This window comes from Equus asinus, chromosome 20 (genome assembly GCF_041296235.1).
Source record: "Equus asinus isolate D_3611 breed Donkey chromosome 20, EquAss-T2T_v2, whole genome shotgun sequence".
NCBI lineage: Eukaryota > Metazoa > Chordata > Mammalia > Perissodactyla > Equidae > Equus > Equus asinus.
In genome coordinates, this window is record NC_091809.1 from 45,056,168 (window position 1) to 45,080,306 (window position 24,139).

At 55.7% G+C, this 24,139-nt stretch overlaps 1 protein-coding gene across 5 annotated transcripts in view; it reads left to right on the forward strand.

Moving 5' to 3' along the window:
* Positions 1-24,139, forward strand: part of NECTIN1 (nectin cell adhesion molecule 1) — a 91,837-nt gene that overhangs the window by 38,905 nt on the left and 28,793 nt on the right. For all 5 annotated transcript variants that reach the window (XM_070490080.1, XM_070490079.1, XM_044751731.2 and 2 more), the window contains exons 2-5: positions 11,633-11,983; positions 12,538-12,840; positions 13,232-13,349; positions 14,832-14,983. In XM_070490080.1, coding sequence (XP_070346181.1) covers positions 11,633-11,983; positions 12,538-12,840; positions 13,232-13,349; positions 14,832-14,983 — 924 coding nt within the window. The remainder of the gene's footprint in view (positions 1-11,632; positions 11,984-12,537; positions 12,841-13,231; positions 13,350-14,831; positions 14,984-24,139) is intronic.

The following is a 24,139-nucleotide window of genomic DNA, read 5'->3' on the forward strand; positions in this document are numbered from 1 at the left end:
TGGTGCCTGTGGCATCCACCGTCTCCCTCTTCAGCTGCTTCGGAAGCAGGTGAAGGGGAAGAGATTGCCTTGGGCCCCGATCACTATCCCCTCCCTGTCCAAGAGTCCAGAGTCACCGCTGTGCTGTGGCTACAAAGCATAGTCACAGAGGTCACTGGTGAGATGAAGACCTTCCTGCAGCAGCAGGGTCAAGAGGCAGCATCCGCCCCATCCCAGTGCCCCTCCCTCCAGGGACCCTCCACACTGCCCCAGCAGTGCATGTCGAGCCTTGGTCCTGCTGCCTCGTTGGCTGTGTGGACATGGCCTCCTGAGCTGTAGGGTTGCTTTCTCATTGGCCAGTCAGCAGCAGTGCCCCAGCCCACACCCTGAAAGCCAGCCAGTCCCTCCCACTCTAGCCCTAGAGCCTTCCTGGCAGGAAGAGTTCTGACCCTAAAGCCTTGCCTAGGAGGAGCCCCCAGAGGCAGGAGGTAATGGGGCAGGAGGCAGAGCTGCCAGCCCACGTGGAGGAGCCTAGGGTGTGGACGGAGGTGCTAGCAGTGACAAATGCCAGCCCAGGGTGGGACGGGCCAAGGGCTGGTGCTGTAGGGTCCGAATGCCACAGGGAGGGGGTGGTGTGTGTGTGTGTGTTGTGTCTGCGGGGGCCGCGAGGCTGGAACAACCTGCGTGGCTGCAATCAGGCTGCCCGCGCTAGAAGGAAAGACAGAGGAGAGCCAGGCCCGGGGTGAGAAGAGCAAACGGCAAAACTTAATGACTTTAATATGAAAGAATTTGCCACTAATTAAGCACAAACACTCCACTAATGCAGAGAACACATGTTGTGGATTTCACTTAAGCAGGAACCAAATGAGGTGAAAATCCTTCCGAAATGATAGCAGTTTACCAGCCGAAAGAAGACGCTGCCGGACCTGGTTTCTGCTCTTTGAAACACAGCCATCCCCCTCGTCTTGGCCGCCGCCCTGCTCCCTGGCCAAGGGTTCCAGTGTCACTTCCACTGTGTGTCTCCTTGACTGTGTCTCTTCCTCAGGCTCCCCGTTCCCCATGTGCTTCTGTCCTCAGAGGACACGCTCGCTACTCTGTGACCCGTGTTCTGACAGCAAACAACAGTCGGGTCCAAACTCCCGGGGCCTCCTGGTCTCTCCACCTGTCTTCCCCAAACACACAAGTCACTGCCCTCCTCCTCCAGCGCCGAGAACAAGCTCTGCACACCCACCCTGAGCCACCTCTGGGCCTCTGCCCCAGGACAGATGAGGACAGGTCCCCTCTGAGCGCCCCCAACCCTGTTCCCCACTCCCCTCCTGCACCCAGCTTGCTCCGGTCTGCCCTGTCCATCCATCACACACTCCAGCACCAATGCCTGAGTTTTAAGCCCTTCCCTCTAGGTCAGTGGTCTTAACTGGAGGCTGTGTTACCCCCCAGCGAACATTGGGCAATGTCTAGTGACGTTATTGCTTGTCACAACTGGTGGGGTGCTACTGGCATGGAGCGGGTAGAGGCCAGCGATGCTACTAAACATCCTGCAGTGCACAGGACAGTCCCACAACAGAATTTTCAGGCCCCCAATGTCAACAGTGCCAAGTTGAGAACCCCTTGCTCTGGGAAAGTGACCTTCTCCTAGGGACTTGCTGAAGATCACAAGTGGCCTGTTGAGCTGGGATGGAAACCAAGACTGTGTGCCCAGCACTGTGCTAAGAGCATACATGAATTACCTCCTTTCATCCTCAGATCAACCCTGGGACATAGTACTATAGTTGTCCCCATTTTACACCTGAGAAAACTGAGGCATAGAGAGGTTGATGCAACTTGCTCAGTCACCCAGCTAGTCAGTAGTAGATACAAACCCAGGTCCATCTGAATGCAGAGTCAGTGCTCATGGGTGAATTACTTTATATACCCCCACCATATTCCTTTGAACCCCTTCACTATCCTTCTCCCACCCAACCCTTCCGTCTGAGAAGAAGTCTTCTCTGGAGCAGACAGCATACGCCCACCTGACTGCCTTCCCCTCCGCGCACAGGCCGTGCCCCCAGCCATCAGTCCGGGCAGCTGCCAGGAGCTGGACAGGGCATCAGCACAGCTGGGCGCTGGGGTGGTCTGACAGCCCCTCCTGGTAAGAGGCAGATCGAGAGTCCTCCACTTCCAAACAGGTGGTGAACGTCGGCTTGGACCCACAGGGCTGAGACAATGCATGTGTCAATTCTGAGCTTTTAGAAGGTTCCCCAGGGGCAGCCTGGGGAATTCTCCCTCTGCTCCCTCAGCAGCCCTCAGCCTCTTCCACCCCCACGCTAGCCTTCCAAGGAGGATGTTGCCTACGCTCCCCAAAATGTGTCATTAAAAATGCACCCTTGCCGAGGGGAATCCAGGCTGCCGCGTGTGTCTGCTGCGAGACTGTGTCGTCCGCTGCCGCTGCCGTGGAGAGTCAGCGTCTGCTGCAGAGGCGGGACCTGTCTGAATCCTGGCCTTCCAGCCAGGTAGTCCAGGTCTTCGAGGCTTCAAAAGGCCAGGCCAGGAGAAACCTAGACTGTATTGGGAGGGGTGTGGAGCTGGGGGATGAGCAGGCTTTGTAGGGCTGAGACCTTGGCAGCAGGGCCTGAGGGCCGCAGCTTGCTTGGGTGAGAAGATTTTTCACCTTGTGGTCTGGAGTGAGGGAAGAAGCAGGGTTGGGTGCTAGGAACTGGGGCAGAGGGCAGAGGAAAGGAACCCAGTGGGAAGAAAGCGGGAGTTGGTGTCGGGGGTGGGCAAGAGGTCAGGCAGACCTTCACTCTTTTGGGGTGTAGCTTCCTGGTTTCAGTCAAGAAGGGGAAGATTCAGTCCCTGATCTCTGTAGGTATGAGGCCTCTTCTTGCATCTGTCTTCCTGCCCTACATGCTGACACCGTGCTGTGTCCTCCTGCATAGGCCCCGCTCCTTGGCTGATATGCAATTTCCAGAAAGCTGCAGTCAGACCAGAGAAATGGCTAACCCTGGCCCAGGACCCCAGCTGGCTCACTGCCTTTTCCACCAATCACTTGGGGCCGCCTTATGCTTACTGTGTTCCAGGCACTGGAACAAAGTCCCAGCCTTTCCCCTCAGCAGGGGAAGTGCTAGGACAGATGAATGCTCAGGTCCTGGGGTCCTCAGGGGACAGTAACTCCTCCTCATGGGGTGGGGGGGCTCCAGGAAGCCTCCTCCTCAAAAGTCAAGTCTAAGGTCATAGGGGAAGGATGAAGAGGACCAGAGCAGGTAACGCGGTACATGTTTTTAGTGGAGGGAATAACATGGCAGGGAATTGATGGTATTGTTCCATGTGGCAGGAGGGAGAGCAGGAGAGGAGGTGTCAGGGGGCTGGGGATGCCCAAAATGAGGTCCAGAGCCCAAAAGGACTTTGGACTTGTTCCTAAGGGCTCCAGGAAGCCATGGGAGGATGTAAGTAGAGAATGACTTACATTTTAGAGCATGAGGAGTGGGTTGGAGGAGGGAGACTGCTGACTTGACATTATTCTACAGGAGACGAGCCCTGCCCCAGGGACAAGGCTTGGGCAGCGGGAGGGACAGTGGGAGGGATGAGATGGTGGGTGCTGAGGCTCAAAGGAAAGGGGTTGGATTTACTTAGCTGGGGTAGAGTCCCAGCCCAGGAGTATTAAGAAAATAAGGAAGTGAGACTCTGCTGGAGGTGGGGGCGGGGAAGGGGCTGAACTGACCGTGGGATGGAGAACAAAGAGGAATTCAAAGGCATTTAGGAGCCGGGTCAGCTGCACTCGGGATTGTATGGCTGTTGAAGACCTCTGTGCGCCCAGCTGTGCTGCTGTGCAGCCTGGATTTTCCTGGCATTCCACTTAATCTGGGAGGTCTTCCTGGAAGAGCTGGGCAGTATACAGAGGTAGAGCAGCCACGTGGTAGAGAAGTTCCAGAGGCTGATCCAGGGAAGATGCAGAGCTAAGGCAGAGAGAGAGCTGGACAGGTGACATTCAAAGTACAGTCCTCCAGGGTCCTGGGGTCCAACGTGCTTATTTTATGGAAAAGGAAACTGAGGCCAGAGAGGGGACCTGCTCTACCTAAGGCCATACAGAAAAAAGTGACCAAGTAGTGGGGACCAGAGCCCACCTCTGCCAATTTCCAGTAGGTACGCTTCCTCCCCACCGCTTGGCCAGAAGAGAGGTGGCAGGTACAGGATGAGCACCACAGAAAGGACCAAGAGATAGAGCCTGAAGGCTGGCAACGGAGAGGGGCAGACCTGCAAGAGGCTCCTGTTCCTAGGATGCTGAGGTGGTGTCACGGGCTGCTCAGGTCCAGCCCTGCCCTGGGCATTGGGGCTGGGGCAGCCAGCATCAAACAGGCCTGCAGGAGAGCAGTCCAGGTGTCTCTGGCCACTTGCTCCTCGGTGGGAGAAGGCAAAACCCAACTCCCTGAGTCATCCTGTCTCCCAACCTGTCCTGCTGGGTTTCAGAGACAGACAGGACTTGCCAAAGCAGCCCCCACCGCCACCACCACCCCGGGGCTCCACGCTGCTGGGGAGCAGCGCCGGCCCAGCCCATCTGGAAGATCCTGGGCTCCCATTCCAGCTCCCTCTCGGGGCTTTTCCCAGGCTGCCGCGCCCCCTCCTCTCCCACGCACTGTGCTCACCCGCCCAAGGCGCCAGGCGCCAGCCCCACAGCCCATCATTAACCAGCTCCATGTGGGGAGTTGGGGGGGAGGGCATCAGCCAAGAGGAAAACATCGGCAGTTTCTGTGACCCCAAATGAGGGGTGGAGGCGCCTGGGTTTGGACAGTAGCAATTAGCCCCTGACTGTGGGATCATGGGATGTTATCACCTCTGCTGGCAAGGTGGATGTAGAGGGGACTTAAGGCCCCAGAACACCTGGAGCCGTCCCAGCAGGCACTGCTCCGAGGGAGAACTGCCTAAGGCCCACTCCCCCTAGGTAAAGCCCCTGCAGGCAGGAGGTGGGGGATGCGTTAGGGCTGGGCCAGCAGTGGCGCAGGGCACAGGTGCTCCGCCCAGACTCAGCCCTCACACCTTCTTGCCATACCCAGCCCCAGAGAGGGGTGGCCGGGGGTGTAGGGACAGGAACTGGGTCAGCTGCTGCTTCTCTGTTTCCTCACTGAGCCCTCTGACTTGGGTCACCCTAGACCCCATCCCAGGTGTGGAGGGGAGGCTGGAGGTGCATCCCGGGCACTTGGGGAGCTCCTGGACTAATGGGGAAACGTGCCCAGGGCATAGGTACGAGACAGGACAAGTTCAAAGGACTTCAGTGAGAGCCCTGCTCATGTGAGTTCTTGCTGGCAGAACAACTGGGTCCAGGCGACACTGATTGGCAAAACCTTCCCAGAGGAGGGGACCCTGGAAAGGGGATTCCCTCCAGATCTCACCCTCTTCCTCACCTGGCTCTCCCCAGGTGGATCAGCCTGGGCATCAGGAAATGAGGAGCTGGCCAGCCCTGGCAGTTGGCATTTAGGGAAGTAGCTGCACTGGGAGGAGGGGACCCATCACCTTCAGGTCACTGTGCTGACTCAGCAGGGTTTTTGGCTGGAGGCCCTCCCCCCTCCATGGGTGAGTCATTCCCTCTTACCACTTAGCCTGTTTCTCACCGGATGTCCTGTTCCTTTCTGCCAGTTCCAGGGAGGGTGGGGGAGCATCCCTGGAAAGCCCTAGAGATGGATCCCAATGGATATTGGTTTCAGAGAGGCCCCTATTGGGCCCAGTGCACACCCCCAGTGTGCTCCCACTTTCCTCCAGGCCAGGCCTGCCACTTCTGCCCACCCAACTGAGGGCACCCAGGCAGAGTCTCAGGAAAGGAGTGGGGGATACAAAAAGAGGTGGTTCATGCCAGAAATCCCCAAGCCCCCCTCTCCTGGGCCCTCCCCTTCACCCACCCACATGGGCCCTGTCCCAGCCTACTTGGCCAGGGAGAGAGGGGTCTGAGGTTTCAAAAGGCGGGAAGAGAAACTGCTCGAGGTGGGTATGGGGAGCAGAGCACCTCCCCGCTCTGGGCCGCACCCCGCTGCGTGGGAACTCGTGGCCCCAGCTTCGGATTAGCTCCCTGGTGGGCAGGGCAGGTAGGCAGGGCCCGGGGAGCAGGTTTGTCGGCCACAACTGAGGAGCCTTTGTGTTTTGTTGCTGAGCTCGGGCTTTTGCAGGTCAGTGACGTCTCGGGGGGCTGGGCCGACGCCTGCCTTGTTGGCTCAGCACTTCTGGGAAGCCCCGAAGGCAGCCCGAGCTACCTAACCCGAGCTCTAGTGGGGAAACTGAGGCACTTGCATGCACGCCCCAGGGGCCTGGATCTCAGACCCTAGAGCTCCTAGGGTAGTCAGGGAGGCTATAGGTAGTGCTTGAGGTCAGGAAAAGAAAGAGACTCGTTCTTTTGATATCCCTGGGATGCAAGAAGCCCTCTGTGGAGGACACAGGTTCCCACGGATCTCTCCACCCTTTACTCCCCGCCTCTAGCTCCTTCATGCTCTGCACATAGCAGCCTCTTACAGGTGCCCCCAACCTGGGCTCCCAAAAGTCCCTGTTTCTGACCCATCACCTAGCATCCAGCCACTGGACTCCAGCTAGGGCTTCATCCTCGGCCCCCTAGCCCTTGACCCACCCACCTGCCAAGCCCAGTGCAGGGTGGCCTGCCTGTGCCGTGGCTGCAGTGTTGTAACTGGTATTCGCGCTGTTTCTCAAAAGGAGCAGTGGAGGCACTAACATTACGTTCCAGGAGGAACGCCACGCGGAAAGGGATCCTGAGGAGTTAGATTGAGAACCTGAGTCTACTTTTATGGCAGAGTGGGAAGAGCACTAGGCAGGGTGCTGCTATTCTGTATCCCTGAGCAAGTGACCCGACCCCGCTGGACCCTGGTCCCCTCCTTTGTAAAATGATGGATTGCATGTCCGCTAAGCTCCGATACGCTACCCTCTTAGAGGTCCAGGCTCCCACGTCTGGGATAGCCTCTGCTTCTCAGGTAAGAGGGAGCCTGCAGGGAAGGGGAGATGGGGCCTCCTGTGAACCAGCCTGCCTGCTTAGGGAACCGGAGAAAGTCAGCAGAGTACTCCCCAAGCCCTGGACCCTGTGAGCATCAGCCATGTCATGATCAACTCAACCCAAGGCCAGCCCGCTCCTTCCCTCTCTCACAGGGACTGTCTTGGGAAACAGGGGGCAACACACTAGACACACATGCCAAGAAACAGCAAATAAAGGGGCACAGATTCATGTTCTGTGCAGCTGGGGTTTGAATAGAGGTGTCAACTGAGTAGGAAGGGATGAGAGTCAGAAAGGGCTTCCTGGAAGAAGGGGCCTAGGAGCACCCAGTACAGTGCCTAGGACTGAGTAGGTGCTCAATAAATATTTGTCGAATGAAGTTCCGGGAAGGGAGGCCTATTGCTTCATAAATGAGAGATGATGGTGGTGATGATGGTGGTGGTGATGATAATAACAACTAACATTTATTGAGCGTTTCATTTTGTGCTAAGTGCTGCTCTCTAAGTTTCAAATGTACTCATTTAATCCTGACAACAGTTTTATGGGGTAGGTGTTATTATAATCCCCATTTTACAGATGTGCAACCTCAGTGCAAACTGAGGCACAGAGAGGTTAAGTCATTTGCTCAAAGTTTCACAGCTCGTAACACACAGAGAATGCAAGCCCACGCTGCCCGGCTCTTCGCAAGGCCGCCACACTGCCCGAAGGGGATGGTGATGGAACAGCCCTTCAGAGGGCGGGCAGAGCATGGGCAGTGTAAGGGAAACACAAGCGTCAGTTTTTGGGTTGTCAGGGCTGGAGTGGTTGGTGGAGAAACTTAGACCACAGAGGAGAGGGGCTGTGTGGTCTTCAAGGGCCTCCCCTCCTGCTGTGCGCCCTTCCCTGGGGGCACCCAGAGGGATTTGCGGCCCACCTCCCTGCACAGAAGGCTTTCTTCCTGGGTTCCTGCCCCCATGCGGCCCTTTCTCTCCCTTTCAGTGGTGAGCCCTGCCTGTCAGAGTCACCAGGGTCTGCCCCTTTCTGAAAGTCTCCCAACCTGCCATCTAAAGAACAGGGATTCTCTCCCCGACCCTGCATCCTTGTACCCAGCCAGGCAGCCTGAGCCAGAAGCTCAGGTTCTGGGTGCCTAAGCCTGGAGCGGAGGGAAGGGGTATGGGGGTGTCTTCAGAACTTGCCTGTCTTCTAAGCCCCTCCCAGTTCCAGAACTCTGGGATCCCCACCCTCAGTGACCGCTGACCCCATACTCTGAGAGCTCCCTTATGCCCATCCCCAGGGCCACTTCCCCTGGGCCTGCTAACAGTGGGCTGTGGGCAGAGGGGCCAACATCAAAATGAGTCTGCCTGCCCCTCAGAGGTCCTCCTGCCCTGCTCACCCATCTCTGGGGCAAAAGGGGCACGGCTGCACAGACTGCTTCGTGCACAGTGAGCGGGCATGCCAGGCACGTTCCTCACTGCCCCACGTGGGGATGCTTCTGGGAGAGCCACACAGGAGAGGAGAGAGCAGCCTCAACCCCAAAACAGATGTGGGGGGGAAGGCTGCCTCTGCCTGCTGAGCTTTGATAGATGAGAGGGGGCCTCCTGGGGTCTGAGCCTCTTGCGGCACCCTCCCCACTGCACACCCAGGCCACTATCAGCGATCTCCCCTCCTGGCACTCACAGCCCTGAAGGGTGAGATCACTGCTGAAGACACGGCCAATGAGTGTCAGCCTGTCTACCAGACACTGAAGCCTGCCTGTCCCCACACCTTGGGGGGGACAAGAGAAGATAAGGGTGGATTGGTGGGCTGTGTCCTACTATAGACCCCACCATGCCCTGGCACCAATCCCAAGGTGGTTCCTGGTGCCCACACCCCTGCCCCCTGTGGCCCAAGCCCTCCCAACTGGCTTTTCCTGTTCCTGGTTTTGGGTGGTGAAAGTTCCCCAATTACCCACATTATCTCAGCTCCTGGGCAGCCTCCAGCAGGCTCAGTGAGTAGAGGCTTGGGGGGAGGGGAGGGAGCACCCATTTATCCTGCTGGGAGGGCCAAGGGTTTAGCTACTTGCCAACTGGCCAGTCAGCAGGACTCCTGGGCTGTCTGGCCCACTGACCTCACTGTGGGACTGTTTCTGGGGTGGGGCCACAGCTGGGCTGGGCTGCAGTTCAGGGAATCAGACAGTTAGGGCCAGAAGGGACCATTGAGACTGGGGAGTCCAGCCTGCTCCCTGAGAGAGGAAGAAAATAGAGCTAAGGACAGGGGAGTGGCTGGCCAAGGTCCCAAGGCAAGCTCAAGGTGGTGCCAGGCTGGATCCCAACCCTCCTGACTCTCTGGGGGGGTGCTTCCTCCATTGTGCTCCTGCCAGCCCACAGTGTTCTCTGCCTGGGGCAATGTCGGAACCCCGCAGACCGGCCAAGGGCCCCACTGGAGGGGCGGGACTGGAAATACCCAGACGGGCCTTGAAGGGCTCTGGGTGTGAAAAGGCTTAGAGAACCGGGGAGCATCAGGGAAGGGCCTGGCTTGGAGACGCCAAAGATGTATATATTCAGCAAGCTTTCCTTGAGTGCCTACTGTGTGCCAGACACCAGGGATACTGCAGTGACTAGAGAGACCTGGCTGGTACCCTCTTGAGGGGAAGAGTGGGAGAGGGCAGCATACTTCACTGACCATGGTCTTTAGAGCCCTCAGGAGTGTGCCCTGCTCTGTGTCTCCATGGTACAGAGGCAAGTGTAAGCCCAGAGTTCCACCACTTGAATCCCAGACTCCCTTGGGGGACCGCTTAGGCCCTCCCCCTGCCTCTGGGTCAGTACAGGGCCTGGCATTGGTGTTACTGATGAGGCTCAGTAACTGAGTGAAGTAAGGATGCAAGGACATGCAGTGCACAGTGTACAGCTCGGCCAGTGACAGAGCTCAGGAATGAGGTCAAGTGGAAAGAACCGAACATGCCCACTAGACGCAATGGCTGCCCCAAGTTAAGGGGGTGAGCCAAGTTCAGGGTTAAGGAAAAGCCCAAAAAAAAGCCATTCTACATGGAATAAAACAACCAGTGGGAAGACTAGAGGGAATTTATTCATCCATTCGATGCCACTGATCACTCCCTCCTTCTTACACATCTCCACATCTCCATCGTGGCTTCCATTGCAGTTTATCTGGCAGCAGACATTTCTTGAGTGCCTACTGTGTGCCAGATGCTGGGCTGGGCCCTAGGGATACAGTCATGGTAGACACAGGCCCTGCTCTGGAGAAGTTCCCTCTGATGGGAAGTCAGAGGTGTGAACAACCACATGCCAAGGCAGAAAAGAGCTGCCATGGAGCTGGCTGGGAGGACCAGGGAAGCTTCCCGAAAGAGGCGGCCTGAGTAGGATGTCCACAGGTAGAGACGGGGAAGGGCCTTCCAAGGAACTGCATGAGCAAGAATCTAGAAGTGTCACATTGAGAGACTCTGTGCTCCTTGGGGGCTGGGACTGAATCACTCGTTGATATGACTCAAGTGCCGATAATAGACTCAGCAAATGGTGGTTGAATAAATGGGAAGAGAGAGGGAGGAAGGAAATGGAAACATGGCTTGTTCTGAGGAGGGGCCCAGTCTGACATGGCTGGAGGGGCTCATTCATGGAGAGATGTGGACAAGAAGGCAGGGCCCAGATGACGAGGACATCAAATGCCAAGTTAAGACATTTAGACTTGGGGCCAGCCCCGCAGCCAAGTGGTTGCGCACTCTATTTCGGAGGCCCAGGGTTTCCCCAGTTCAGATCCTGGGCACAGACATGGCACCGCTCATCAAGCCATGCTGAGGTGGCGTCCCATATAGCACAACCAGAAGGACCTACAACTAGAATATACAACTATGTCCCAGGGGGCTTTGGGGAGAGAAGAAGAAAAAAAAGAAGATTGGCGACAGATGTTAGCTCAGGTGCCAGTCTTGAAAAAAAGAAAAGAAGACATTTAGAGTTTACTATGAGGGTAATGGGAGCTAGAGGAGGCCAAGCCTTGTGCAGCGCCTACTCCTGTCTGCCTGGCTGGGTAAGAGGGACCAAGCCAGTGCCGCAGGGCCTGGGACTCGGCGTGAGGGAGAAGACAGTGGGGGTGGCCATGATGACAGTCACTGTGGGCCCTCGTGGTCACCCAGCACTTCCTGCCTCCCAACACACTTTCCCGTCCATCATACCATTTGGTCCTCCTAGCAACCTGTGAGGGAGAGAGGACTGGATTGTCCACCCCATTTGTCAGACAGGGGAACCGAGGCCCAGGGAGGGGAAGCAGCTGGTGGCTCCTAGGCTGCGGCTCTACTCGAAAAGCAGAGCATTCGACCCTCATCATCAAAAATGAAGGTGTGGACATATATGTACTGCCATGGAGCAATATTGATAAGCTATCACCAAGTGAAAAGACAGCTTATGGAACAATACGTACAGTATGATTCTGATTTTGTAAAAAAAAAAAACCAATGATTACATAGATATACAGAGAAGAAAAGTAAAAGGAGATTTTCTACAAGATTATCAGTGATATTTCTAAGTGGTGGAATCATGCATGGGTTGTTGTCATTTTCTTCTCAGTATTTTTCAGAAGTGCCCAGAGTATTTTTATAACAAGCAATTATTATTTTTATAATCTGAATAAAACGGTAATGACTGCTAGAAAAGAAAAGACCGGCACACAAGGGGTTTGCGTGGGGCTTGCGCCCGTCACTGACCACTCCCTGCCATCTCCCTCGACCAGGCGCCCACACCCAGGTGGTCCAGGTGAACGACTCCATGTATGGTTTCATTGGCACGGATGTGGTGCTGCACTGCAGCTTCGCCAACCTGCTGCCCGGCGTGAAGATCACCCAGGTCACGTGGCAAAAGGCCACCAATGGCTCCAAGCAGAACGTGGCCCTCTACAACCCAGCCATGGGCGTCTCCGTGCTGGCTCCCTACCGCGAGCGTGTGGAGTTCCTGCGGCCCTCCTTCACTGACGGCACCATCCGCCTCTCCCGCCTAGAGCTGGAGGATGAGGGAGTCTACATCTGCGAGTTCGCCACCTTCCCTGCCGGCAATCGAGAGAGCCAGCTCAACCTCACCGTCATGGGTGAGCTCCCCGGACCCTTCCCTCCCCGCTTGTGCAGAGGCCTGTGGCCTGGAGGGCTTGGTCATCCTTAGTCTGTGCCTCAGTGGCCCCAGACATTCTCCTTGGGTTGTCGTGCTCCCAAAGCTCCAGGCATGGTGCTCCCAGTTCCTTCTAGCCAGGCTGCCCCACAGTTTGCTAGGGGTTGGGGGCAGGGCCTTAGCTGTGGGCTGAGGATTGGTATTGAGGTTGGAGCTCCACAATGGGGCACTTTGTGGGTGGCCAGGAAGCAGGCAGAATCATTAGACACCGTGGTAAGGAAAAGAGCCGCTTGGCTTGAGCATGCCAAGACTCCAAGAAGGCCTCCACTTGACAAAAGGGGGTACAAATAGAGCAGGAGGACATAGGTTAGGCATGAAGATGTCCCTGTGAGAAGTGCTGGAAGGGGCTTTGGTGAAGCCTAGCTGAGAGGCAGAGACGACCAAGGTGACATGAAGAAAGGCCTGGAGGGTACATACTTTGAGTATCTTTGATGAGGCAATAGAGCCAGTGCCATGGCTCTTTCTGGTTCCCTGCAGCCAAACCCACCAACTGGATAGAGGGCACCCAAGCAGTGCTTCGAGCCAAGAAGGGGCAGGATGACAAGGTCCTGGTGGCCACCTGCACCTCGGCCAATGGGAAGCCTCCCAGTGTGGTATCCTGGGAAACTCGGCTGAAGGGCGAGGCAGAGTACCAGGAGATCCGGAACCCCAACGGCACGGTGACCGTCATCAGCCGCTACCGCCTGGTGCCCAGCCGGGAAGCCCACCAGCAGTCCCTGGCCTGCATCGTCAACTACCACATGGACCGCTTCCGGGAAAGCCTCACCCTCAACGTGCAGTGTGAGCCAGGCCTCCTGGTGTGGGCGCCACTATCCCTACCACCCTACCCTTACCAGCCCTCCTTCCTCATCTGCTTCTCCTCTCCTGTCACTCTCCCCGCTCCTTCCTTCTCACACGCCCCTTCTCCTTCTTCCTCCCTTTCTCTTTCTGGGGGTCATTCGTCCTCCCCTCCGCCGTCTCCTCCCTTTGCTCATTCTCTCTCCTCCTTCCTCATTCCCTCTGCTGCTTCTGTTCTGAGAGTCTGTGATCGCCACCCTCCCTCTCATCTTCCCTCTCTTCTGGCTGTTTTTATGTCACTACCCCTTCCATCCCTTCCCTATCCGAGGCTCCCTCACCCCAAGTCTTGCTCTCCTGACCTCACCCTTTTCAAACATCCTCCCTTGCCCCACAGATGAGCCTGAGGTGACCATCAAGGGATTTGATGGGAACTGGTACCTGCAGCGGATGGATGTAAAGCTCACATGCAAAGCTGATGCTAACCCCCCAGCCACCGAGTACCGCTGGACCACGTAAGTCTGATCACCTGGCAAGGTACCTTGCTGGTCACAGGGAGGCCCACCTACCCCCCGTCCAGGAGCCTTAGGCAGGGAGGAAATTAAGGTCTAGGCTCAGGTTTCTCAATGAGAGGGAAAGGGTCCATGAGAGACCCCCGCCCACACACACACACCCCCATGTTTGACAGCATCAGGGTCAGTAGGACAAACCATTCTGTAAGAGGAGACTTCCCTTGTGATCTGCCTACCTTCTCCCTAAATAAAGAATTTTGTCGTTTTCCTTTGGTGATTCAGTCTGAGTCACTCCCACCCAGCCCCCAGTATTTATTTTTATCGAGGTGTCCCCAAGGAAGCTGGCTTTCTGGAGCATCCCAGATCTTTCTTTGTTCCTATTCCTTCTCTCTAGCACCCCCAGATTCTCAGGGAGAAGGCAGCAGTCAGCCCAGAATGCCTGTGTTCCTGGAGTGCTCGCCCCACATCCCATCATCCCATTCTTGGCTTCATGGTCTTCAGGCCTGGTCCTCAAAAGGTCCCGTCCCCTTTGTAGCCAGCTCTGATGGCCTGAGCCAAGGTTCCTCCCAGAGAAGAGCTGGACGGAACACACAGAAAGACAGGGGCATGGTGGGAGCCAAGAAGAAGGTTGACACGGGTGGCCCGAAGACAGCTGCCCAGCTTGGGTCCACACTCTTTTTCCAGCAAGTAGAGGCACACCCTAGCTGTTTATTCCCCTCGACTTCTTGGAACCAGAAGTGCTTCTGAAGGTGTGAGTGGGCAGGGCTTGCTTGCGGATTATAGTTCTGTGGACCAAGGAGCTGCTAGATCCAACAGAATAATAGCTTTGTGGCATAAGGGATCAGGAGGAAGGAAGAAGGTCCCCTGTGTTCAGGAAACTTCCAGGATGCTCCCCACGTGAAAAAGGGCTGTAACATCCCCAGCAAGAAAATGAGATAGTGAAATGGAACACAGTCTGAACGTGGGTCACATCTCCTTACCAGAGTAGCTTGTTAAAATACAGATTCCCAGACCATGGCCCCACGGGTTCAGCTTCAGTAGATATGGAGTGAGGACCCCAACATCTGCATTATTAACTGGCGACCCAGGAAATCAAGGACCAATTACCAGGAACCATGAGTACTAGAAAGAGCACTGTGTCCAAAGATCAGGAGTCCAAAGATCTGGCTAGAGCCTCAGTTCTGTAGCTCACTAGGTGTGTTTTCTTGGCCTTGAACCCCAAGTTCCTCATCTGTTAAGTGGGACCAGTCTCTACCTGTCCTTTCTACATTTCAGTGCTGTGATGGCCAATGGGAAACACTGAATCATACAAAACTGCCAAATGCGAGAGATTATTGTTCTGGTTGTTGTTACTCCATCCAAGGCAGACACTGCCTATTAACTCAGCAAAAGGGCTGGTGGTCTTGGAGTCAGATGGGTGACACAGGGGCAGCTTCTTGGGGCTGGAGAGTCATAACCCTCTGCCATGCCTCCCAATCCCTGCAGGCTGAACGGCTCTCTCCCCAAGGGCGTGGAGGCCCACAACAGAACCCTCTTCTTCAAGGGACCTATCAACTATAGCCTGGCAGGGACCTACATCTGTGAGGCCACCAACGCCATCGGCACCCGCTCGGGCCAGGTGGAAGTCAACATCACAGGTAGGAAGCTGCACCCTCCCCTGCCTCTCCCCACCCGCTGCTTCCTCCACTGCCGATGTCCCCCGCCTTTGGGTTGTGTCACTATAGGAAGTTTGTGTCTCCTCTTCCTGCTCCTCTGGTTCTCCCTGAGTGCTGGCCATTGGTCTTACTTTACTTTCCTCTTTCCTCTGTCAAGGCAGCACGTGTGAGACAGGGTGAGCCCCAATCAGAGAGGGGCAAGAGGGAGGCTCCTGGATGAAGGAAGGAAGTGCTGTTGTAGCAATGCTGTTTAGTGGGGAGGGGGGCATTTAGAGCCTGCCCATGGGTCTGCCAACAGAACGCACCCTGTGACGCCAGCGTGCTGGGGGTGAGTTTGCAGTGAGAGCTCATCTCCCTCAAGCTCTGCTCCTGCAGCTCAGGAAACCCCCATGGGCGGCAAGGTGAGGCTTATCTCAGGCAGGAGTACTGGGGGAAAAGCAAGGATACAGCCCAACGCCATGGCGGTGTGTGTGTCCTGTGACTGCGTTGCTCTTTTCCCTGCATTTTTCTCTCTGTCAGTGCGGACGAGGAGACTCAGCCACCAGACCTGTCAAAGCAAAGGGAGCTCAGGGGCTAGGATGTTCCAGGGGGCACTTCACATGGGACAGGGACAGGAACAGAGCATGGGGTTCAGTGTCAGACGTCTGGGACCCTGAACAAGGCTTCATCTGCCAAGTGGGGCTGGTGTAACGTGCCTTGAAGGCTTCTTATCAGAATTTACACAATGTAGGCCAAGCGCCTGGCACAGACCAGTCTGCCAATAAAAGGCCCGTGCTCTATGGTTATTATCTTGACCTCTCTCATTACCATTATTAATGGAAGTATCAAAAGAAGCCAATAGAGGGATAAGCTGCCATCATAACCTCACAACCGGAAAAGGGAGTGTCCACCATTGCACCTGAGCTAGTTGTGGGGTGAGAAAGTGACAGAAAGAACCTCCTAGGACAGGAAGTGGTGTCATGCGGCTGCTGAGATGGACAGGAAGTGACAGCAGAGGGTGCGTGCTCTGCACAGGAGGCGACCTCAGGGAGATGGTGAGCTGGGCTCAGGGATACAGGCAGTTGGGCAGTGGTCACTGGGCTCCTGGCGCAGGGCCTGGGGAAGGCCTGAGGATTCATTAGCTCTGAGCCCGTGACCCAGAAGTGGGAGACCTCATTTGTGGGTACATTCAAGACACAGCTGCAGGAAGAGCAGCCCAAAGCTGCCCAGGGGCTGCACCTACCTGTCCTTGGAGCCAATTGTCACCTCTCTCGCCAGGGCTGGGGGGAGGGTGGAGTCACTTGTCACCTGCTGTTTCCGTCAACTCCCTGCCCTTGGCTCGCAGGCTGGTTAAGGTAATAGAAGTGTCGGAGGTGGAGCCTGGGGAAAGCTGAGGCAGCCCCACCCCCAGGCTGGCGCTTGGGGGTTCCCATAGGTTGGCAAGGATGGGAGGGTCAGAATCACACACTTCTTCCCTCCTGGAGGAAGTCTGAGCAAAGCTCAGTAAGAGCCTCAAGGGGCCTGAGCTCTGGCCCCGGGGCCACGGGGCAGGCGAGTGTGAGGAGCGTCATAAGGGAGCATGAGCACTCTGCAGGGAGGCCTGTCAGATGGGGGACAGCACAGACTTGGCCTGAGTGTGTCCACTTACGGCCTCTTCCTGGCTGTGTGGCCTTAAGCAAGTCTTCGCCTCTCTGAGCCTCAGCTTCCTAGTCTTTAATATGGAGATAACCATACTTATCTCGGGCCTCTTATGATCACACCAAATCTATATTCCACTGCCTGGCACATGGTGAGTCCTCCCTGCGTGGTGATACTTTACCCTGATGTTGGACCACCGACGCCACCACTGGTGTCCTCCCCCACCTCTCAGGCTCTCCTGGGCAACTGCTGATTGGGAAATCAGGGGAGGAGGCCAAGAAAGCCAGGAGCAATGACCTCCCGTTGATCCTACTCCACAGCATGAGTGGACCAGCCAGAGGCCTTGCTGGGCTTATGGGGCTAAGTGGTGATGCCCAGCCCCAGAGGCAGGGCTGGGACGGGAGAATCAGGGCCTCCCTCTCCCAAAGCCCAGGAGGATGCAGGACCACCATGAGCGCAGGACTTCTCTTCAGGGAGTCACACCAGGTCCTGGAGCCGGGAGGAGGGGAAGGAGCACTTCTCAGGCCCCAGCCAAGCAAGGAGAGGAAAGGAAGAGAAAGAAACAGGCTGTGGAGGGGGCCGTCTTCGTGCCGGTGGTTGCTGCAGTGATGGCCTCCATGAGATCTGTGGCCAGGCCCAGGTGGCCTTGTGGGCAGGTGGGCTGGGGCCGCCCAGGGCTCCAGCAGGAAGAGGCACACGGCATGTCCTCCTGTGCTCCCCGGAGGTACAGAGTGGGATGGGGGTGGTAACAAAGACACACACATGGTTGGCAAGGGGGGCCCTCCATAAGGGGCTTTGTTGTTGACAGCCCAGTTAGGCAGGAGCCAGGAAGCGTGACGCTCACTGAATCATTGATGGGCCCAGGAGCTGTTTGGCTGGCCGTCCTGAGGGAACGTCTCCCAGCCCCGCAGGAGGACTCAGCCAGACAGCCTGAGCCTCTTCAGAGCTGTTTGTTTTTGTGCTCACGGGCAATTTCCAAGCAGCAGCCAAGCCCACCAGCCCTTATCTCGCATGGGCTAGTGCCGGTCACGTTCTCCGGGGGCCCACTCCGAGGCGCACAGCCTTGCCCTGTGCTCCGAGCTCCCCTGGTCTGGAAGGAATGCATGAGCGAGACGAATAAGTGGAAATTTAATTTTTCATTCGGGCCATCCGTTCGGGTAATAGCTTTGCCCTGGGCGCATCTGGAGAGGGAGATGAAGAGCAGCTGGGGCAGAGGCAGGAGAAGGCATGCGGCAGGGTGTGTGCCAAAGACATGTGCGTGTGCAGGGCGTGCATGTGCAGGGCCACTGCACCACCTGCACAGACACACTTGGGCACAGGCTTCTTGAGGTCCTGGATCCCAGAGGAGGTGGCATGTGAGATGTTCCTACAAGGATGAGTGAGTGGGCAGTGATGGAGGGTCAGGGTTCCCAGGCAGGGGAAGCTGTGGGAGGCAGATGGCTGGGCAGGAAGGGAAAGAGTGGGGCCTCCCTCTGTTGGCCTGGGGGAGCTGCTGAGTGGAGAAGCAGCACAGTGAGGCACGTGGTTTAGACCGAGCACTTAGGAGGCTATGTGGATGGCACTGGGGACCAGGTAGGGGCGGACAATGAGGGTTCCCCTAGTGGGAAACAACAGGCTCATACTATGGCTGTGGGGATGCAAAGGAGAGTAAAGGAGCCACACTCACCGGAATTTGTGTGTCCATTTGCCCAGAGCCCAGGGCTCTCAGCAAAGCCCTCATGCTGAGGAGCAGTTTCATAGGGTTGACCTAATTCACAGAACAAACCAGTGAGCTCCTCCCTTCTCCCTCTGGGGGTAATGCTGAGGGTGCAGAGGGGAGCCCAGGGTATGGCCTTGACCAGACTAAAGAAGCCAAATGAGGCAGCATCTGTCCCTGGGGCTGGAGATGTCAGGAGGATGTCCAGGCCACTCCCAGGAGAAGGGCGGGAGGCCACTGGGTGTAGGAAGTCTGTTTCAGTTCCCATTTCTGGTGAGTCCCAGGCTCATCCCTTGGGGATAATCACTTGCAGGTGAAAGTAATAGGGTCTGCCCATTAGGCCGGGAGTTCTTCAGAGCAACCTTGGTGGGGCTACAAGATCCATCGGGAAGGGAGGGGGTATGTGAGCCTGCAAGTATGCGTGCCCAGGTGTGAGTGTGGGTGTGTGCCTCTTGAGCATGCAAACGTGCACCAGGAAGCAGGCGAGCAACTGCATGCTGAGTGTGCAAATGGGAGCCCGTGGCTGTGCTCTGGGCCTTTCTCCAGGCTGGCGAATGGCAGTGGGCTGGGGCGTCTGTGAGAAGGCAGCTGCGTCTGCACCCCTGGGAGGATTGGGTTCTCCTCCAGCTTGACGAGGTCTTGCCTGACGGTCTGATGCCGTGCACAGCTGCTGCAGCTGCAGGAGGAAGAGAAGGGCTCTCCCGAGTTTGACCTCAGGCCTCCCACTCTCCCTGCGGCTGGCTGCACTGCACACTGGGAGGTGTAGTTCTCCCAGCTTCACGGCCTCATCTTCTGATATCGGACCATTTCCTGCCTGAGGAAGCACCAGGCGCTGGTTTTAGAAGCAAGTCCAAACACTCTCTTTTACCCCAAACCTCCTCCGGATCCTAGATCCACACTGTGAACCCTAACCATCACTCCACCTCAGATCCATGCAGAGTGCCCACTGCCCTGGGGTCCTGGCCACCCGGGATCCCAGAGCGGAGGCTGCAACCCTCCAGGAATGGAGGCTGCGCTGCCCCCTTTTGTAAGAGGATGTAAGGGAGGCCGGCTGGGGCCCCTGCAGCAAACGCAAATGACCCCACCAGCCAGCTCTCTTCTCCCCTGCCAGCTGCAGCCCTTGAGGCTCTGCTCCTGGCACAAAGAGAAGAGCTGCTGGCTAAATGTGACAGCCAGAGGGAGAGAGGGGACGGAGCTGCTCCACTCCACACCAAACAGCCCCCTCTGCCTGCGAATGCGTTAGGACCCTGTGTCTGCTCCTTTCTCCTGCAGCTTCCCTTGGCGTCTTCACTCGGAGGTCTGCAGAGCTGGAAGGGCGTCTGAGCCACTCCTCTGCCTCTGGCCAGGCCTGGCCCTAAAGTAGCCAAAACAACCAGCGTTCCCTTGGGTCCCAAAAGATCCCCAGGGAACTGTACACCTCCTTAGAATTTAGAAAAAAAGAAAGTTAAACAGACAGGCCTAGAGGGGAAAGAGACCCAGTGTCATCTGTCCCCAAGCCACTGCTACACTCTTCCTGTCCCCAGCTCCAGTGAAATGAGGTCCACAGTGCACCCCATCCATGTATTTATCTGAGTGTCTCCTAAATACTTGCACTGCCTAGAGCAAGGCTCCCCTCTCAGGCACAGCCTTGCCTTCATAGAATTCATTCAACAAATATTCTTGAACTCCGGCCACATGCCAGGCAGTCCAGGGGCTTGGGGACACACCAATGAGCCAAACAAAGTCCCTGTCCCTGCAGGGCTTACATCCTAACACAGGAGGACAGACAACAAACAGGAGATAAAATACCTTTGAAAAATCACGAAGTCATTTTGAAGGTGATACGGAGAAAAGAAAAAGAGCAGGGTAAGGGGTCACAATGCTGGGAATGGGGGTTTGTGAGCTGCGATTTTAAACAGGCTGCTCAGAGAAGGCCTCAGTGAGCAGGTGACCTAGATGGGAGTTTGAGCCAAGCCCTGACGGAGGTGAGGGAGTGACCACGGGACAGTGGGGGGATGCCTTCCAGGGTGCAGAGCAGCCAGTGCAAAGGCCCCATGTGTGCTTGTAGTGGAGGGAGCTGGGAGGAGAGCAGGAGGTGAAGTCAGAGGTGGGGGTGGGGCACAGAGCGCGCAGAGCATGTTCAGCCCTCCAGATTTAACAGGACCTCTGTGGCTGCTGTGTTGAACATTGTATATAGAGGAAAAGGGCGGAATGAGGGAAGCCAGGCTGGCGGCTGTGGCAATAATCCAGGTGAGAGAAGACGGTGGCTTGGATGGGGGTGGGAGTGATGGATTGGTGAGAAGTGGTCAGGTTCTAAATTTATTTTATATTCGAATTAGACTAGTTTGGGACACCAGCTACTCTCTGAAATAGGTAATACTCTACCGTACCGTGATTAGTAGGGTCCAAAAAATTGAATCTAGTTGAGTAAAATATAGGAGAGGTTTATTTTTCATTGGGTCTCTGCTGTCACAGAAAGCACAAAGGAAAATATAGTGAAACTTACATTGTCCTCAGGGGTAACACACCGAATTGAGTCAATCCCAAATTGTCATGAGACTGCCACTTCCTCCACCCCTCTCCTCATTCCATCAGAAGAGGAGAACTTTAGCCATTTGAAAACTGGCAGGAGGACCAGAGCCAATCATGGTGGATCCTAATTTGCATTTAGTGCAGGGTGTTTTAGCACAGGCTTTACTATAATGCATCAGTGTTTGAGTAATGCAATGGGATTACCTATTGTTTATACCAGAGGTGCAGAATGAGAGGTGCAGACCATTAGTACGCAAAAATTCTAAAGAGAAAAGGTAAGTGTGAGCTGGAGAAGAGAAGGCTGCTCAAAGACGGGACTGAGGAACTGAAATGGGCAGAAGGGGATGAGGAAGGGCATTCCTGGAAGGGTGAAGAGCGTGAGCAAAGGATTAAAGTAAAGAATCAACTTGGACAGCAAGGATGGTGAGTTGGCCAAACCCAAGATCAAGTTGCATGATGCAAGCTTTGAAAGCCAGCCTGATACGGTCCAACAGGCAGTCGGGAAGTCATTGCTAATATTTGAGAAAAGGAGTTGTCATGTCTACACAGTGAAAATTAACCTGGTGACTGAATGGAGTGACTACAGGGAGGCAGAGACCAACTGAAGGTGGGAGATGCAGGAATCTACGACGACAGTAAAACCTGGCATAATGTGATGAGATACTGAAGAGGAAGAGTCAACAAGATTTGGCGGCATTTTTGACTCTAGAGATGAAGAAGGAAGAGTCAAAGATACATGAGATTCTAAGCCGGAAGAGTAGACAAATGGTGGTGGGAGTTGTGGTGTTGGATGGAGAGGGTTTGAATGGAGGGATGATGGTGAACCAGGTTGGGACAGATGGGTTTTGAGGCACTGAAGAGAATTCCAAATGAGAATGTGCTCGAGAACTTTTCAGAGAGTGTATCCAAATACTAGTCCTGTGAATGTCCTTGAGTCAGGAAGGCAGGTTCATGCTCCAGTAGGTTGAGGAACACTGCATCCTACATGTTCCTCTTATGGTCCACAGTGTGCATGAGAAGATACAGGGCTCTGATGCTTTGTCTAAACCAACATTTCCCGAAGTGTTTGACCCCAGTATTTTTGCTGACCCTCTGAGCCAATGACTTGAGGTTCCACGGACCACAGTTTGGGAAATGTTGTCCGAGAAGCCTTTGGAGATAAAGTCCCAGAGTTGGGTGAGAGCTAGAAACCCAAGATGGTTTGGAGAGCCAGCAGGACAAAGGTAACTCATGACAGTGAGACCAGGTCTGTCACTAGGAAAGAAAGCAGAGGGGAAGGGCTGAAGGTACAAGAGCAGAGCCCCCAGCCAGGTGGCTGGAGCAGAGGGAAGGCCCAGCCGTGCAGCCAGAGACAGAACCCTCAGGAAAGTCAAGGATCAGGGGACCTTATATTGGAAGGCAGGGGAAACGGGTCAGAAAGGAAAGGCAGGTCCCTCCACCTGGATGCCTTCCTTACTCTCTTGGCCTCTGCAGGTCCTTGCCATCCTTCAAGCCTTGGCTTAAGTCTTCTCCAAGAAGCCTTTTCTAACTCCAGGCCACAGCACTCTCCTTCCCCTGCACTCCTGAGGCACTTCTCTGCCAGTGCCCTTGATGTCCACATGCTGCTTTGTCTCTAAGAGTGTCATATGGTTCCCCAGTTAGGCTGTGAGTTTCTTGTATCCTGTGACCAGCAAAAGAGATGCTTGGTACATGTTTGCTGAATAGGTGGGTGGGTAGATGGCTGGAGCCGTGAGACAGGTGAAGAGAGGCAAGAGCATTCAGGCACTGAAAGTACAGAAGAGGCCAGGTTCCTGCCAGCTGCCTCTTGGGCACCTTGTGGAGGCAGCTCCCACCTCATCGGGAGCAGATGTGCAGCCTTTTTAAAGGCAGTAAATAGATGGGACCTGGTGAACCAGGAGAAGCTCGAGGTTCCAGGGAGACTGTTCTGGAAGTAGGCAGTGAGGACAAATATTCAATAAATATTTATTGGGCAGCCACTCCATGACCTGCACTGAGGACACACTGGTGACAAGTGGGAAGCTGAGTCTTCAGTGGTTATGCTTCTCTCTGCCAACTCCTGCATGTGGGGAAGCCAGGAGCAGGAGCATCTGGGTGGTCCCAGCTTAGCCATGTGACCGTGGGCAAATTGCCTCCCCTTCTTTGGCCCCACTGTTTTCATTAGCCCTTCCAGCCTGAACTCCTGGAAGGCCTTTCTTCTCTTCTAGAAGCTTCTAGAATCTCTAAATTCTCTTCTGCCTGCTGCAGACAACACTCTACACATCACACACATGGGCCGGCTCTGCCTTTGGGAGGAGGGAATGTTCTCACAGGAGGAGCAGGATTCCCATGGAGTGAGTGATGCTGAATCAAGGAGTGAGCTGGCAGAAACCGATTCCCAGAGGCCAGAACATATGCCCAAATCAACCCTTTACCTTGGCCTGAAGAGAGGAGGGACAAGAGCATCCAAGGTCACCCTCAGGGCTAGCCCTGGACCTGCCCACCAGCTCCTCCTGACCAAGGCCAGCCATGGTCTCCGGTGCCACCCTGTGGTGGTGCCAGGAACGGCCTCCCTCAGCCTCACCTTGGGACCCCTTTCTGGCATGGCCCTGAAAGGACAGGGAGAGGCAGCATTGCCCAGAGCAGAGCAGCACTCCAGCCTGGCTCCACTGGCACTGGAAGTCACCAGCCAGCCTTCTCTCCCCTCCCACCTGCTTCCTTTCTCTTCTTTTCACCTTTCCTGCCTTCTTGTTTCCACTTTATCCTCAGTACGTGCATATCTCCGCACACACATTCATCACGTCAGCACAGGCAGATGGGCTCACCGTGACGACAAGGGTGTGTGCCCAGGCACACGCTCTCTCGTGCATAATCGTCATCTTTGCTACGTACTTACCTGCTCTTGCCCCCACTTTCTGCATGGCCATGCTGAGTGGTTTCTGCTCATAGCCCTTGGCACCCGCCTTGCCCTGCAGGACCATACCGCAGCCAAGAACCACAGCCCTGGTTTCTGGCATTCACGGGGCATCTACAGGGCCAGCATCTGGGAAGCCATCCTCCTCCCTGTACCCTGGGAGCAGATGAGATCAGGCATGGGGCACCCAGCCTGCTCTAGACTCGGAGTCTAGGAAGCCCAGGTGTTGTGCTGGGGCACAGTGACCAGCAGGTGTCCAGCGTAGTAGTGGTGACGTTTGCACAGGCTTTACATGCAAGAGAACCAATGCTGCGTCATTGGCTGGTGGTCTTAGGCAAGTTATTTAACCTCTCTAGGCCTCCTCTGCTCGTGTGTTGAATGGAAACAGAACACCCACATCACAGGGTGTTGTGACGGTGACTGG